Raw genomic sequence first — 16,904 nt, forward strand, 5'->3', positions numbered from 1 at the left:
GTTCTGAGTTATTAGTCACTACTGCTAGGCATATTCCATCACAACTATGAGATAAAAGTGACGGCCGGAAGCACGCCGGGCAATGCACGAAGCAGCACAGGCACCAATGTCGAAAGCTTGCTGGAAGCGTAACGCTCGCCTTCCACTCTCAGATTCCTTGGCACAAACGGGTGGTGGTGCTGCACCAAATGCACCACGGTGAGCCAACTTCACACATTAGTCACTACTGCTAGGCATATTCCATCACAACTATGAGATAAAAGTGACGGCCGGAAGCACGCCGGGCAATGCACGAAGCAGCACAGGCACCAATGTCGAAAGCTTGCTGGAAGCGTAACGCTCGCCTTCCACTCTCAGATTCCTTGGCACAAACGGGTGGTGGTGCTGCACCAAATGCACCACGGTGAGCCAACTTCACACAAGGATCGCACGGAAAACACTCAGCAGCAATTTGAAGAAAGCAACCAGCAAGAAGGACACATTGCAGGAGCTTCCAAATAAAGCTGGGCTACTGATTCACTGTAGCTCGGCAGACGCGTCCTGTTGGTGATATGCAGCACAGCTGAGCCACAGAACAGGGAGGGAGGCTGAGCGAAGCGACTAAAACCTGACCGCAACACGGACGTTGTTCAGTGCGCGTTGCACGTGTTGCCAGCGTAGCCGTGAGGGGCAGCGTTCAGCGTCGGTTGCGGTCAGGACAAAGCAGTGTTGCCAGCACGCGTTTGTACAGTATGCTGGCAACAACGTCCGTGTTCCAGTCAGGTTTTAGTCGCTTCGCCTGCGAGCGCCCCGTCTACCGAGCCGGTTGCGACTGCAGCGCCACAGAGAGAAGGATCGGTGGTGGTTCCGGGCAGCGCCTCCCAGTTTTACAACTGAAAATAATCTAGTAACGTTGGCCTAAGGTTACTAAATAATTCTGTAGTAACGTTGATGTGGTTGATGTAGCCCTCATATGCATGTGCTGCTGCCATGCGGAATTTAAACGCACTAAAAAAAAAAAAAAGAGTAAAGCGACAATGCGGCAGGCAATAAAAAAGCCAAGCGAAGCTGGCTTTTCATTATCACCATCATCCGAAACGCAACAAAGCCAGACAAAGCGTTCGATTTACGTTGCGCGTGTTCCGTGTATGCCGGCGCGGATAAAGCGGCCGTGAACTTGTTACTTGTGATACGCAGGGAGTGCGTAACAAGTAGTCGCCATGGTAAGTAATGTTTTTGCTCCGTTTAACCTCGTAGGGAGCATGCCGAGGATGTTAATTTCTTGTGTGTGGCGGTTGTAGCCCCATGAAAAATGGTGCCGGCCCCCTTCGTGCCGAACGTTCGTCTCTTCAACGTTCGCCGCCGTCTTTTTCTCTTATCGCAGACGATCAGCAAGAACAACAAGATGTTGCAGCACATCAACTACCGGATGCGGCTGATCCTGCAGGACAGCCGCGTGTTCATCGGTACCTTCAAGGCGTTCGACAAGCACATGAACCTGATCCTGGGCGACTGCGAGGAATTCCGCCGCGTGAAGGGCAAGAACCAGACGGCCAAGCAGGGGGACCGCGAGGAGAAGCGGACGCTGGGCCTGGTGCTGCTGCGCGGGGAGAACATCGTCTCCCTCAGCGTCGAGGGACCCCCGCCGCCCGAGGTCTCTAGCTCTGTTCCCTCCTGTTCGCTCACATGCGGCGCCTAGTTCCGTTCACAAACTGCCGGAAACGGCACATTTGCCTGGGACATTGGTCGCTGTTCCTTTCATTAGTTTGGTGCGCTGCTAGGGGGAATACCGGATTCCTTCCGTCGGACATCAATGAATGAGTTCAGGAATCACGTCAACATTTCCTGTAGCTCATCAACTGTTAGTATCGTTCCCGTATACCCAAAGCATCAGGCTTCACGTTAGAGTACCGAGAAAGCATGTGCTGCAACGTACTATAGTAGTGCATTCTTGCGGGGTTTGTTGTACACGTTTGGGCCTGTTTTTGAACATCCTTGTCTATTTCAGTGCAACCAGGCGTCGTTGTTACTGCTTTGGGATTGATGAATAAGGTTGCGAAAACTTGCCAACCTGTGAACAACAAGACACCCGTGTGTGTTGAGATTTTGGTGCATGCTAACCCGACGTGATGGAGATTAATCTGTAGCCCTCCCCTACAGCGCGCTTTGTGGCCCAGGTGTAGGGTGTAGCATTCTTCCCCATGTCGCATTTCCCCCCTCGCAGTTTTCCCGCCCCGCTTCCCCCCGTGTCTCGAAATCCCACTGTCCATAAACCCTGTCTTTCTTCCCACGTGTTGCGCCACCCCCTGCCGCGAAAGCCCTCTCCCCGAGCTCGAGAGGGGATCGACCCTTGTAGTGGGAACGAGCAGGGCAGCTTCGCCTGGCATTGTGCGAGCTTGGTCAGCCTGCGGGGGGAAAAGACGGCCGTGCCTCCCTGCTGCAAGTAAAAAAAGAACTGCAGCAGATAGAATAAAGTGTCTGTCCTTTGTGGTGAAATTTAAATGCTTCGGTCCGGCCGGGTCGTCAGTGTTAGGCCGTGTAAAGAGAAGGGATAGTACGAGGCTTTGGCGCACGTTAAAGATTCCCAGGAGGTCAAAATTAATCCGGAGCCCTCCACTACGGCGCGCCTCATCGCCTGCGTTGCGTCGGCGCGTTAAACCCTACAATCAATGTATAATAGCATGGAACTTACACTTTGACGACGTGGCCTAAATACGGGCTGATTGCTAAGCCTGGGGGGATAGCAGGGGAGCACTCTTGTACGTCCCCGCGCACGCATTGTACGCTGTGTGCCCCAGGGCAGCCACTGCCCCTTTGTTCGTCTGGGCGGCAACAAATGCCGGCCCAACCATCGTTTTCACTGGGGAGAGGGAGGAGGTCGAGGGGGCAATTGCTAACGTGTGCATATGGGAGGAGGGATTTTTGAGAGGAAATAGCCAGTTTATTTTGAGACAGGCAAAACGCGTTCGGGTTGTTTCGTGGTCCACCCCAGGTGTAGCGTGGGTGTGTCAAACCCCCCGAATTGGGATTCTCTCTGTGTGCAGGAGGGCCTGCCGCGGGTACCCATCCCTGGGGCTGCTCCCGGACCTGGCATCGGCCGCGCAGCTGGACGGGGCATTCCAGCCGCACCCATTGGCGCCGCTCCAGCTGGTATGTGCGCGCAACACTCGCTGTTCCTTCCAGTGCTGTCACCTTGGCATGTGCGTGGGGCTGTCCCTTCAGGGGGCGGTTTGGCCTTGGACTCTGTGTAATGGCACACATCTTGCCTTGTGCAGTTGGGGAAGGTTCGTTAAAAAACAAAGTCACAGGAATTGTCAGGAGGTGCATGAACGTTCTTTATGAGGGGCTCGTCTGTGCTTGTGCAGCCCTCTGTATGTTTGCCTTAGAGCCACTGTGGCCATTTAATAATGCAGGGGGCCTTCCAGTAATACATGCTCCAGGACCTTTTTCCAAGTACCCTATTTGGCCTGTGTATACCCTTGGAGCTGTGTCGCGCATTTAGAGAGCTTCTTCGAGTTGGCAGGTGCTGGGACAGTGTGCATCCTTCGTGCTAGCCACCTTTGGCAGCCACACTGGGCATTCTAGCAAACTGTACGGTTTGCACGGTATCAACCGGGCCTGCACTCTGCTTTGTTGCCATCTGGGTCGTCGTAGTCATTTTTTGCAGCTCTCCCATTCCACGTTGACTTCCTCTTGGCATGCCGCTGGCACAGGTCAAACGTGCTTGCAATCTAAGCCCTGTGAACACGTGTCTGACCAGGGAGAGAGCACTTTTGAAGCAGTGTGCACGAATTGGCCCCAAAAACTGGGTACACAGCCTACACATCCTAGACTTCAACCTGCTTGTAACATTTCACTTCGTGAGCAGCACACAACAGACCCTTCTGGCATGGTGCAAAGTATTGTGGTAGGCTGCCCACTGTGCCTGAAACAACTAAAACATACCAGGCCGCTGCTATTTGCAAGGGAAGTGGATGCAAGGGTTGACTTGGAACATTCTTGCTTAAAAATCACTCAACTTTGAAGATTACGGGGGCTCAAACTCAAGACATCACAATAGGAATGAGAGCCTAAAGTTTAAACACCCGCGCGGTGGATCAATGGCTAAGGCGTTGCGCTGCTGAGCACCAGCTTGTGGGTTCAATTCCCAGCCGCAGCGGCCGCTTTTCTGATGCACGTGAAAAGCAAAAACGCCCGTGTGTACGAGGTTGTGGCGCACGTTAAAGATCCCCAGGTGGTCAAAATTAATCCGGAGCCCTCCACTATGGTGCGCCTCATTGCCTGCATTGCGGCAGCGTGTTAAACCTCACAATCAATCGGGCAACCTCAAAGTTCAAACGGTGGGTCTTCTTGTGCTTGGGAAAAATAATGTTGGTAGTTTTGAAAGAATCAGTAGATCGCACTGGTATGTTTTCATTTCTGTATCGTTTGAGAAATGGAATTTTGCAACCTGGTCGGCTAGTGGCACGATGCTGCCCCTGTGATTGGGCCACAAAAACAAAATACAGCTTGTGCAAGCTGTTTTCTAGTACCCCACTTGGTTCCATTCCAGCCACCAAAGACATTTTTTAACTGAACAAGCGAGAGATGTAGAAAAGTTTTCGTATTTCATGCTCCAGTGGAATAATATCGGCCAGCACTGAAACATAGTTATTGCTGTCGGTAACTGCATTCTAGCAATATGATCAAACGGAACTGGAGGCCCTGCTAAAATCACCTACTTGTGTTTCTTCGTGGTGGTTTATGTTCTGCGACAAACATGTAGATGTCACCAGATCGGGAGTCTCGCATGCTTTCTTTAATATCTGCATGATTTGTTTGAAGTTTGTGGTGAAATTTGTGTCGTTGTTGCATGTACAGTCGAACCCCGTTACAACGAACTCCGCTTCAGCAAAATTTTCCCTTCAGCGAAATATTTCCTATTCTCCATCAGTTTGCAGTAAAAGTCAATGCAACAAAGCTTTCACCACAATCAGCCATTTGTCTGGCTTGCTTTCGCTTCAACGAAAGGTTCGCTCATTGGGGCCGGGTTCAAACATTTGTTTTACAATAAAATGAGCATAATGCCAGCTATCTAATACCCCTGCTACACTGGGGTCCAAATGTCATTTGAACCAAATGTCATTTGACTCAAATGGGTTGCTTCGAATGCCATTCAGAATCCGCCGTGCTACACTACAATTTCGATGGCATTTAAAAGCTTTAACAACTGTTCGCTGTGCTGTAGTGGCGCTGTTGTTTCTCCGTTCCGTTTTCGTACACTAATACAACAATCAAACTTATGAGCAGTCTGAGGCAGTAAAATGATATCAAATTAGAAGAGACAGCAGTTTTGACTCTAACGCGGTGGCTGTTTGCGTTGTTTTTTTTTTTTTTTTTGCAACTGACCCACTGGTTTTGAGAGTATGAAAATTAAATATGTTGATTTTGTATTTTAAGTAAATAAACAGTGAATAAAGTTCCACAAAAAGCAATATTTTGTTTGTTTTACGTACGGAAGTATTATATTTTTTATTGCCGATCGAAGACGCTGCGTCCGAGAGTGCTGGAAATGGCATTTGAAATCTTAAATGTCTCTCTCGGTGCTCATTTAGCTCAAATGTCATTTGAGAAAAATGGCATTTGAAAACCTAGTGTAGCAGCACAACTTGGCATTTGAGTCAAATGACATTTGGTTCAAATGACATTTAGACCCCAGTGTAGCAGGGGTATAACTCTTTATACATTCAGGACGCTTAGTTTTACCAAAAAAGACGTGCGCCGTGCGCCCACACCACCACCCAAAACAAAACAAATCCGTAGGTGGGTGCCATTGTTTGCTGGTGATGACGATGGGGCTGGCCGTCTTCACATGAGGTGCAGGCCCGGTCCGCCAATCCAGAGCTGCAGCCAATTCGTATCTGGTTGAAATTGTGCAGATGTGCCCTGCTGCTGGCGCAGTGCCGTCATGTAGGCGTTGTGAGCAGCTGACCTTGCCATTTTCCTTCTGCAATTCTTCAAAGTGAAAACCAAAAATAATGTTTCGGTGTTTAACCCGCATCATCCCATCTTAGTCACGAGCACGCATTTGCGTTAAATGGAAGCGTGAGTGCGCGTGGCTTGCTTTACAAGTTCAGTTGCTGCTGTGCCCAGTCAGAGGATAACATAACGGCACCTCTCCTGCCACAAGCGAGAGGGGGGCCCACCAAAGGCCTAGCAGCTATCTGCAAGTAATCAGCTGAGTAGATACGGCTTGTTGTACAGCAATACGTTTTGCCTGCATTTCTTCACCCCTCTGTAACGCGCTTTGCGTGCAGGTAAAAAACAGATAACCATTGGTATGTTTGTTATCTGAATAAACACGACGCAATTGCCTGTTACTCCTTTTGCTAAACATTGTATTATGCTGCCAATGATGCAGACATATACATGGCTATTTTTCTTGCCCTTCCGTGGTGTGGTGAGGCAGATTTTGGCTCCACGAAATTTTTCGCGTGTCCCGTCAATTTCGTTGTAGCGGGATTCGACTGTATACCTATTCCGTGCAAATCATCACACTACCCACCCACTGTGTGGTGGGCCTGATTCTGTAAGTCGGAGAGAGCCCCCTTGCTCTCAAGATAAGGCAGCCTTCTTATGAACCCTTTGATGCCTAAAACTTAATTCTTTTGCTTAATAAGATTGCGAAAACAATTTTATGACTTAAAAAGGCACCAGACATCACAAATAGGAAGTCAGAAAAAAAATTTGGTTCATTAGAACCAACACAATGAGGCGGTACTCCGAGCTACACTGGGCTCTTGCTGCTCCCTATACCAGTTGAACACGAGCGCTGCCTTCATTGGCGTGGTTTATGGTTAAATTGGAGACCAGGAATCTAAGTTTGGTGTTACCATTCCTAATAACAACAAAACTGCACAATTTCGCTTACCTCTCACGAGCCCAACAAGCCACTGGGCTCGATGCGAGTCAACCCACATAAGCAAGTCTGGTTTTTTAGCGGGGAAAAGTACGTTCTACCCTCTCTTTCTTACTTTTTGAGGGTCCGGGTACCTTCTTCCGTCAATGCATGGCGTTAAATGTTCAGAACCAGACACAGCCCGGGAGAGAAAAAAAGTGTTTGGGTTGTTGCTCCGTGGCAACGCTGGGTACCAGCTGCCTCAAAGGCCAACTGCGCTCAAATTTCACCTTGACCAAATTTATTTTTAATGTGTAGTAAGTGACCCCAAATCAGCTGGGACACTAGTGGTATCCCTGTGAAACGCCTCTATAATCGGTCAGAAACGTTCAAAAAAGGCTCCGCCGCTGACCATGCTGCACATGCCGGCAGATTGCGTAAACAGCCATGATGCGCCTGTGACGTTCCACAGCCGATGGGGCCTTCTTCCTCTGGCCAGCCACGCAGGTGGAGAACTGTTCGAGCTCTACTGCGCACTCTTCACCCATTTGCGCGCGTAGACTTTCTCCCGAGCTGGTGACCGCCCGGCCACTCACTGGACGGCTGCAACGTCACTACAATGGCTGCACGCATTTTGGTTGTTGTATTTTGCATGTTGCTTTCTTTTTCAGGAGACTATACGAAAATAGGGTTTGTAAGAGGTCGAAATTTAGAGTGCAGTTGGCCTTTAGTGAAGCCAACTGGCTCTTTCTCTCCACGGCCTGCTCTGAAGTGTGGTGTCCTTTCCCTTTCCCCTTGCAGGGCTCCAGGGCCCCGTGCGAGGGGTGGGCGGCCCCTCGGCGCAGGTGATGGCCCCGCAGGCGGGCCGCGGCGCCCCCCTGCTGCCCCCGGGGGCAGTGGCCGTGTCGGCGCCCCCCCAGGTGCGCCCCCCGGGGGCCGTCATGGGCATGCGGGGGGCCCCTCCCCCGGGCATGATGGCGGGGCCCCCGCCGCCGGGCATGATGGGCCGCGGCATGCCCCCGCCCCCTCCCGGAGGCATGCCCATGGGCGGCCCCCGACCACACATGGGGCCCCCGCCTCCGGGCATGCGAGGAGGACCCCCGCCGGGCATGATGCGCGGAGGTCAGTGCCACTGCTACTCTTGCTTCTCACTCACCGAGTGCTTGCTGCCATTTCAGTGGCTAGTTGGTACATGTTTGTAGTATACCTCTTAATCGACCAGATTTAGGAGAATCTCCAAGGTGGAGTAAGTTCAACTTACTCCTTGGGGATTTCCTCTAAATCTGGTCGATTAACACCTGTCCTTCACTTCGAGTTGATGATCAATTCGCTGTCGCGCTACAAACGACTGGCCTCCTGGTTAGCTCAGTTGGTAGAGCGACTGCTTCGGTTAACTCTTTCGGGCTAGCCGGAAAAAGTGATGAAAAAGGGAGGTCTCAGTACAAATTTTTTATAACATAAAGCAAAGGCACCATCCTGCCTTAGCATATACCAAAATGCAGCTAATTATATGTTCTTTGACATACAATACCAAGTTTTACTTCAACACTGATGATAGAACCATGAAAAAATTCGAAAGTAATAACTTCGTAAAAAAACTACAGAAAAAGATACAAAAAAGCGTAAATATACACATATTAAAAAAGAATAAAATTATTTCAGGATATACAAAATCTAACACAATGCTTTGTTTTTTCATCCCGAAAGTTTGATGCGGCTAGGTGTAACTGGTTTTTTGTTTTGTGTGTGATTTCTTTGGCACTAGGGCCATGGCTACGTCGTTGCCCAGGTACACGCCGGGCTCTCGTCTCGGCAAAAACTTGATCCGTTTCTGCGCTGGTGGCAGGAGATCACCACCATAGGTAGTTAACACCCTAGTGAACAAATATAAACCAGCCAGAACTTATTTCGAGTGCACATACCTACTCCAGAGCCAATTGAAACCGAAACCAACACCCACCTTTGAGCGCGATTTGATGTTCCAGGCTGATCGACACCCGAATCCTCACTCGAGCTGAAACCCGATCTCTAAAGCCGTATTCCGACTCTTCACTGCCATTCTCATCGTTAAAATCCACAGTAGAAGGCGAAGATATGCGAGACGAGACGAGGCGGATTTCTTATCGCGCTCGCGCGAGTATGACGCCATGTTTGTTTACATTCGAAACCACTGCCCGTCAGAATAAAATATCTGATGCGTTGCCGCCTGGCGATAAAAAAAGAAACTTCACAAAAGAGAAAACTCCAGTTTTCAAACTATCTCCTAGATGTCGCTAGGTGTTCCATCGAGCGAAAATTTGTATTCTGCAGGCTCGCGAAACCATCGATCATATGTGATCGATGGCCTATGGAGCGGTCCCGAAAGAGTTAAGCGGTGGTCCCAGGTTCGAATCCTGTACCAGCATGAATTTTTCTTCAGCTGCAAAGTTTCTGAGGAAGCTGTATAGCTTTCCTCTGTAGCCGTACGGCTGCATTCAGGTGGATGTCAAACTTTCCTTTGTATAATCCTCTGCTGGAACCAGATGTCATCCGACTGAAATGAGGGGCTTCGAATGCCGTTCATGATCTACTTGAGCCCACTGCAGTTTTGATGGCATTTGTAACAATCGCTCACCTTGCTGCCATGGAGTTCTGTTTTTACACAATAATGCAACAATCAAATTTAGCAGCAGTCTTTGGCAGTAAATGCAAACTTTGACAAAGTTTCTGCTTAATTCTGAATTTTAGTCCAGGTTTTTCTTATATATACACTTTTGGGTGCATGTTTTGTGCTGTCTGGCCACACTGATTTGTCGCTGGCTCGCACTGGTGCTGAGAGTGTATGGATCGCTACATCTTGCGAGCGTGGAATCACTGCATCTTGGTGGACTAATACAAGGGGGGACACTGCTCTCAAAACAGCTTCTTTTAATTTTCAAGTAAACTCTGTGAAATGCAATAGGAGAAGCGGTTTGTTGATGCGCCGCTTGGAACTAATTTTACAGCGCATTAAACCTTGGTGGCACCAGTGGCAAGGAACCATTTCGAGTGCCCATCTCAAACACCAAAGTTTAATGAGCTGTGAAATTTGTGCCAAGCGGTGCATCAACAAACCGCTTCGCTTATTGCATTCACCAGGTTTCGTAGTGTTGGAAAACACAAAGATTACAGTTTTATGGCTAACACTTTTTTGTATATTCCTCCAAAATTGGCTAATTGTCCCTAATTATGTTGTGAGCTAATTGACCAACTGAAACAATAATGACATATTTTAAACCAGTGGGAAAAAAGCAGCAAGTCTGACAAGTTTCACGGAGTTTACTTAAAAATTCATAGAAGCTGTGTTAAGAGCAGTGTCCTCCCTGAAGTGAATGAAAAGTAAACAGAGACCCACAAATAAAAAATATTTTGTTTCCTCTAAGCACGCCAGCAATGTATTTGTTAATGCTGACTTGGGAACGCTGTGCACGAGAGAGCAAGGAATGGCTTTTGAGAGCCCCAAATGTCTCTTGGGGTGCTCATTCGACTCGAGTGTCGTCTGAGCTGAATGCCGTTTCAAAACCCAGTGGAGCAGCACAACTTCCCATTTGAGTCAAGCGACATCCAGACGGCAGTGTAGCAGGGGCAATGAACTGAACACCAGCGCCGATCCCGTTTGTGGCTCATTTATTGCACTGAACTTGTACACTACGACTGGCCTCGTGTGGCAGGCATAGCTGCAAGCATAGCTGCAGGGGAGGGGGACAATGGGCTCAGGGGGTTGGGGAAAATGCGCAGCCGCGGGTGGCAGGGAGCAGCAGTCGACGTTTCGCACAGCGCTGTAGAAATGCTCACAAAGCCTATGGACACTGAGGAGGCATCAAGTAGGGCTCCAGAGCATGCATGCAGAGCAATATTAAGAAGTTATGAAATGGGGATGCAGCAATCTACCATGTTTACTCGCGTAATGAACCCTCCCCCCACTTTTCTGTGTGAGAATCCACTTTCTTCGGAAGCCGTTTTCTCATTTTTTTTTTTTTTTTGCCACCTCTGTCGCTTGTTCCAGGGATTTCTTCATGACCTCTGGGTCTATTTTGATTTCGTTTTTTGCATTACATTCCTTGACGAACAGTTCAGGTCGTGACACTCTTGGTTTTTCAGATTTGGTTTTTGTGATTTTTTTATTCAAATAGTCGTTCACAGCCGACATGCCTGTTGCACATTAACCTCTAAAAAAATGAAAACTAAAAAACATTGTGTTGTAAAAAAAATTCTAAAACTGTCACGACCTCGTCCATTCATTTGGGAATGCAAAGCACTTCGAACAAGTTTTCTATCGTGTTTTATAAGCCGCTGAAGCTCGGTACAAGCGGAACAGAAAGAAAAATTAATAAACAAAAATATTTTCAAAATATTACTTCGAAATTTTTATGCTGTTATCACACAAGCATTTTCAGTTGCTGTGCCTATTTTCATCGAAATCCACAGAGAAATAAGTTGATTTTGAAAGCCATGTCCCCCCGTAAGATGAACTTTTTTTGCACTCCTGGTGCGCGGCGTACGATGGGCCAGTGCATGAGCTACGCAGCCAGTTTTAAACTGAAGGCGGTGGCGCCTGTGTTGATGCACTTGGAAACCGTGTATGTGGCTGTGCGGCGCTTCAGGGCGACCCAGTGTGTGTACACTACTGGTGGAAACACCGAGGTTGGGCAGTGAACAGGGATCAGCGTGTGTTTCGTAGGCCCAAAGAAGGGTCTGGTAAAAGAATTTCTGGAGTGCCTCGACGCCACGGAAGACCCGACGACGGCCAGGAAGCCGCAAGCGACATCACTGAGGAGGTCAGCTCTGATGGCAAAGCGCCACTAGCATGTTGTAGATACAAAGTAAATTTCATTACATAGTTACCTACGTGTTTTTAAGAGAAACGTGCGGCTTTGACAGCACATCTCTTAGCATCTTTATTGTATGAAATGCCAACTTTTAAAAATCTGTTGCAACTTTTTCCCTGCATAATGAACCCTCCCCCCCCAATTCATGCTGAATTTCCTGAAGAAAAAAAAAAAGTGGGTGCATTACGCGAGTAATTATGGTATTTACAAGATGCCAGCCGTTACAGCACGGAACCGAGCCACGCACACACACAGCTCTGTCCTCTCCTTGCCGTGACAGTATCGACCAACTGTTACACTAACTGTGCGCACTGCCACTCCAGCAGGCAACACATTGTTTACCTCTGACTCCTCTTGCACCGATCAACAGTGCCGTTGGCACAACTCGGTGCCTCACTGGGGCCCCATGGCTGTGCTCCATCAAATGCTGCAGCCAGTCGCCATTTCTGGCTCTGCGGGAAGTTGGTTCGGGCAGCCTCGAGTCGAGTGTCGTCACCGTCTGTCTCAGTGGGCACCGTGTATCTTTGTAGGGTACAACGTTGGCCTCCACCATTGGTCGCATGCGCTTAGCTGAGTTTACGAGATTGCTCAAGACTTTGAGATCACAAGAAATGGAAAACACTGAAAAGCAGGTAGCATCTTCTGCTGGCATAAATGCTCTGCCCACAGCAGTGAGCAACGTTGGTGCCTGAATTGGCATAAGCCACAGCAGCAACTTCTGGCCACCCCCTCGGATGGATTGAATTCCTGGCGAAAACAGTTACAGGAGGATGATAGTGTGGTGAAAAGCTGCACTAAAGATCACCATCTATGTGGCTTGTTAAAGCGGCGGACAAGTGCTGCGATGCCAATCTTTTAAGTGCGAATCGGCCACTGAGGGAACTGTTCAACAGCACTCCATGCAAGAAATGCCAGCGGGCAGCAGTGATCTTCCATGCTAGGGAGAAAAATTCCCATTTATAGGCTCAGAAATTCTCTGTTTCTAGCATTTTCCCCCACAAGTTTTTCAGGAATTCCCTGCAAATTTCCCTGCATTCTCTTTTTGTAGCTGAGCGATCTTTACGTGTATTCCTGTTTGGCTTTGGGCATGAGCCAGCGCCACCTATGTCTACTTTACGCGGCCTTCTGTATGCAGACGCGGTTCAGAGAATCAGAGTTTCAGTGCCTGTTAACTATATCTCACTACATCTGCCGCTCAGCAGTATTTGACTGTGCATTTCATGTTTTGTACCAAACAGCATGCTAAAGATGTAAGTTAAAGCTGCCCGTATGAAAAAGGAGGAGACATTGGCGGGTAATTGAGGCAATTTTAGCTCAGCGCCGGGACTGCTGGCGTCATCTCTTGTTGACAGCATGCGGATTAAGGCACACCCGAAATACTTTTTCTATATTGTGCAGGAATACATGCGAACAGGCTTCAGCGATTCAGCCACTGCTGCTTGACGGTTCACGGGCTTTACTAGCTCTTCCTCATGGAGTATTCTTTCCTCTATGCTCCCTCCTGTTTTATGAGCTGGATTGGAAGTGCTCTTGGATGCTAGTGGCTTGTGGGAATATGACTGTGTATATTTGAGAAAGTGTTGGGAAAACTTTTTAAAAGAAAACAAACAAGTGATGCGAGGTCTGGTTTACTGGCGCAATTTTTCTTTTTTGCTCCACGACTCCTAAAACTGTCTGCAACTATGAAAGCTTCCTTTTTTCGTTTTGGCCAACGTTACAGCTGAAAATTTCCTGCACAGAACATCACTGGCAGTCCTCCAGTCATTGGTGGAAGCATCGTCCAAAAACTGTCATGAGCGAGTGCTGTGTTAGAAGCCCCCCCCCCATCTGGATCCCAAACACTCTGTGCTCCTCTATTCTAAAACAAATGTGCAGATGCTGGCACGGAAGCAAAAAGTGCTTCCTGCATCTTGGTTCTACGCTGTGCGATAAAAGTTTCGGTTGAGTTTAGTTCGCCTTAGTACCTGTATTAACTTTGCTGACTCTTCTCCCGCCTTCCATTGGCCCGAGATTTTCTGCTAGCGTACCAGTCAACGAAGCGTCGCATGTGCGTTTGTGTGGAGCTGCTTTGGCTTCATAACTGTATTAGGTGTGATACAGTCTACAAACTAACCAGCCAAAGGCGCATTCTTCCAGGCACAAATGAACGAATCGCGACGCCACAACGGCAGCTGGTCGGCTAGCTTTGGCGGAGGGTTGGCGAGCTACGCAGTAGCGCAGTCAAGCCAACCCTGCTTGAGTGGGCGTCGTGCGAAATGCCATAGGAAATCGGCAAGGGGAATGCAGAGAAAAGGACAGCACTTTTGGATTAAAGTAAAGTCGCGTACGTATCCTAGGTACTTTAGACTACAATTTGCGAAGGTTGCGCCATAATGTTTACCAATCACTTCAGTGTCCCTTTAGGGGAGCACAGTTCTCGAGAGTGCACCAGTTGCGAAACTGCACTTGAGAAGCCTGGCCATACAGGCAGCCTTGCTTTGTTGAAGGTGAGGAGCACCTAGGGGGCAGAAAGCGAACCTTGCCGAGAGTCTGCTTAATTACGCAAGTTCATATTATATACAGCTCCAGTGGTGCCTCCTCTGGCCTTTGGGTGTAGTGAGAGGGTCGGGCAAAAAATGCCCTTTGCTATGCTGATGGGCAGACGGAGTGTTTTTGTCAGTGCTGCTGGAGCATTGCATGGTGTTGTGGGTGGATCACTGCCCTCTCAGTGTCGTTGACGGTGGCCCCAATGCTTTCTGTGCAGGCCCTCCCCCCGGCATGCGGCCACCGCCCAGGCAGTGATTCCCAGGAAGGGGCTTTGCATACCTTCTCTCTCTCCCTCCATCCGTTGCTTCGTCATTGTAATAAAGGGGCCCTTCACACCTTTTTCACCCCGTGCCTGCTGCATGGTGTTCACTGCGCTGCCCAGGGTTGCCGTGATGGAAACCCCTGCGGTGTCGTGCGGGTCCCTGCTTTTCTGTTCGGGTGTGAGCAGCTGTTCCTGAGGAGATGCTGAAGTTGGTCCAGACGGATATACTGGCGTCCCCGGGAAAAGAATGGGGCAGCACCTTTGAAATTGTCTCGTAAATAACCAAGAAACGGAGCTATTAGTCGCCCAGCAAAGGTGACGTACACAGTGACTGAGTGGATGTGCCAAGAGCCACGTGACAAACAAAAGAACGAAAAGCACGCACACCAGCTCTCAAAGAAGCACGTAAAACCTTTCTTTGCACATCAACTTTCATAAGTCGTAAGGAATCATAAATGTACAGGTACAATTCCAGCCGTGCCGACATTCGCAAGCTGCCAAGCCGCGGTGCTGGTGGCGGTTGTGATGGTTATTGCAGGTTTGACTTAGTCAAACGCCTGTTACCTCGTATGCCAAGGCTGCACTATGTAAGCCCACCTGTCAAGCCATATATTTGAATGTCTTGAGTTTTCAAATGAATGTGCTCTCACACACCTGCATAGTAACAGCACACAAATACACATATTGCAATTCAGGTGCTCAAACACTAGAGTACCTAGGTGCCGTTTTTAGACTAGGCATTTGACACTGTTACAAGTGGAACTAACAGATGGAGCCATGTAGTCAAGCCGAGTGCATCTAAGCAGCTAGAACCCGGCTATACAATTTGAGACTGCAAAGCAAAACAGCGCCCCTGACATCTTTCTCATTGCAGTTGCGCTGTCCGCTAGACGTTTTGTAGTTGCAAGTAAAAGGCTGTGTAGCACGTTCACATTGGCACAGTAGGGCAGGCAAGTTGTTTTTTCGTATGTGCCGAGTGTGTGAGCAGTGGCTGCTGCAGTTGCGATGGTTCGTTGGTAGGTTTTAATTTTGTAAAATACTTGCCAACCAAAGGTTTATTTGAAAGGGCAAAGAAGACATTTTGGCTTCCACAGGACGGAAGATGCATCAGTTATCACCGGAGAGAAGAAGTGGCTGTTGCGCCGTTTTCTTGAATCCCTGATTATTCAAATGGCAGCAAGAACCCTGAATGCAGGCAATTTCCCGCCGACGTATGCAAGATTTCTGGGGTGATCACTTCAGTACACTGAAAAGCTTCATGCTTCAGGCTAATTTGCTCAGTGAACAAGGCTTCCATACAGAAGCTGAGACGTCTTTCTAGTATTGCATGTGGCTTTGCAAGTTGATGCCACTAGCGATGAAAACAAAAACAAAACTGCAATGGCTAGTTTGGTGTTGAAGATAGTAGTGCTTCTGGGAGAATGACCACGTGTACTTGGGCATTTGCAAAGGCAGGGCATATCGGCGTACATTTAAAGGTCGCCTACCCAATTCAACTGCATCTCTTATGCTCAAAACTTGCCATTATTGCATTGCACGGCAACAACACACACTGGACAGCAGAAAAGTCGCCCCCATTGTTGCTTCACAGTGCTTGTGACAGTTTTTATGCATTTATTTTTCAAATTCTCACCACCTGATTGCAACGAACAGTCAATACAAGTGATTATTAACTGCTACCTATACCGTTAGATCCAATAGGTTTCGAAAAGTGAGGCAGTCACTTAAATCACTTTTTTCTGAAGCTAATGTCTAACAGGAATATTTTAAAAGAAATAAATGGCACAAAACCAGTGAAACACAGGTAGAGCATGAACAGACGCAGCACTATTTGTACTCTCTCTCTCTCTCTCGTGTTGTTTTTGCGCTGTTTATGCTTGTTTGAACGTACTGCGCAAATCTTCGAATCCATTCTAGCGTACAGAAGAACATTTCCCTTCAACTATTGCTGACTGGATTCCGTTCGAAAATTCAGTATTCAGCCTTAAGGTGCGGCTAAAGCTGCAAGAAATTGGATAGTCTCATGCTTTGGTTTAGTGTTTGGCTGCGTTGTCCCAGCGTGACCTGGTCATACGAGCTCAAATGACCGGCCACAGCCAGGGACTTCTGGACTGACTAAGGACTGCATGCACCTACTGCAGCCATCCCTGGACATGGATTCTGATTGTAAGCTTCAACGATCCTTAATTCCGGCCAAGTTCCTTTACTCAGTCACTCACTGAACAGTGGCATGACAGGGCTAGCATATGACAGAAACAGCGCTTACTGACAATTAAGAATTGCATATGCTTTTACTTGAGGTTGGCTCCGTTGGTGCAAAATGTTAATAAAGGTATCTAGTTTTTTTTTTTTCAAACACTGCCTTATTATATAAACAGTAGTTCCACTTGCCGATGACTTGGCCACATGCAAA

At 48.4% G+C, this 16,904-nt stretch overlaps 1 protein-coding gene across 1 annotated transcript; it reads left to right on the plus strand.

Moving 5' to 3' along the window:
* Positions 1–1,076: 1,076 nt before the first annotated feature.
* Positions 1,077–14,573, plus strand: LOC144142360 (small nuclear ribonucleoprotein-associated protein B-like). Its single transcript, XM_077673813.1, has 5 exons — positions 1,077–1,202; positions 1,364–1,633; positions 3,024–3,129; positions 7,658–7,978; positions 14,447–14,573. Exons 1-5 carry the CDS (start codon positions 1,200–1,202, stop codon positions 14,482–14,484), a joined length of 738 nt encoding a protein of 245 aa, XP_077529939.1. The 5' UTR covers positions 1,077–1,199; the 3' UTR covers positions 14,485–14,573.
* The last annotated feature ends 2,331 nt before the right edge of the window (positions 14,574–16,904 follow it).

The sequence above is a fragment of the Haemaphysalis longicornis genome, unplaced genomic scaffold (genome assembly GCF_048455015.1).
Source record: "Haemaphysalis longicornis isolate Haplotype H1 unplaced genomic scaffold, Haemaphysalis longicornis Haplotype H1 scaffold_6, whole genome shotgun sequence".
Classification (NCBI taxonomy): Eukaryota; Metazoa; Arthropoda; class Arachnida; order Ixodida; family Ixodidae; genus Haemaphysalis; species Haemaphysalis longicornis.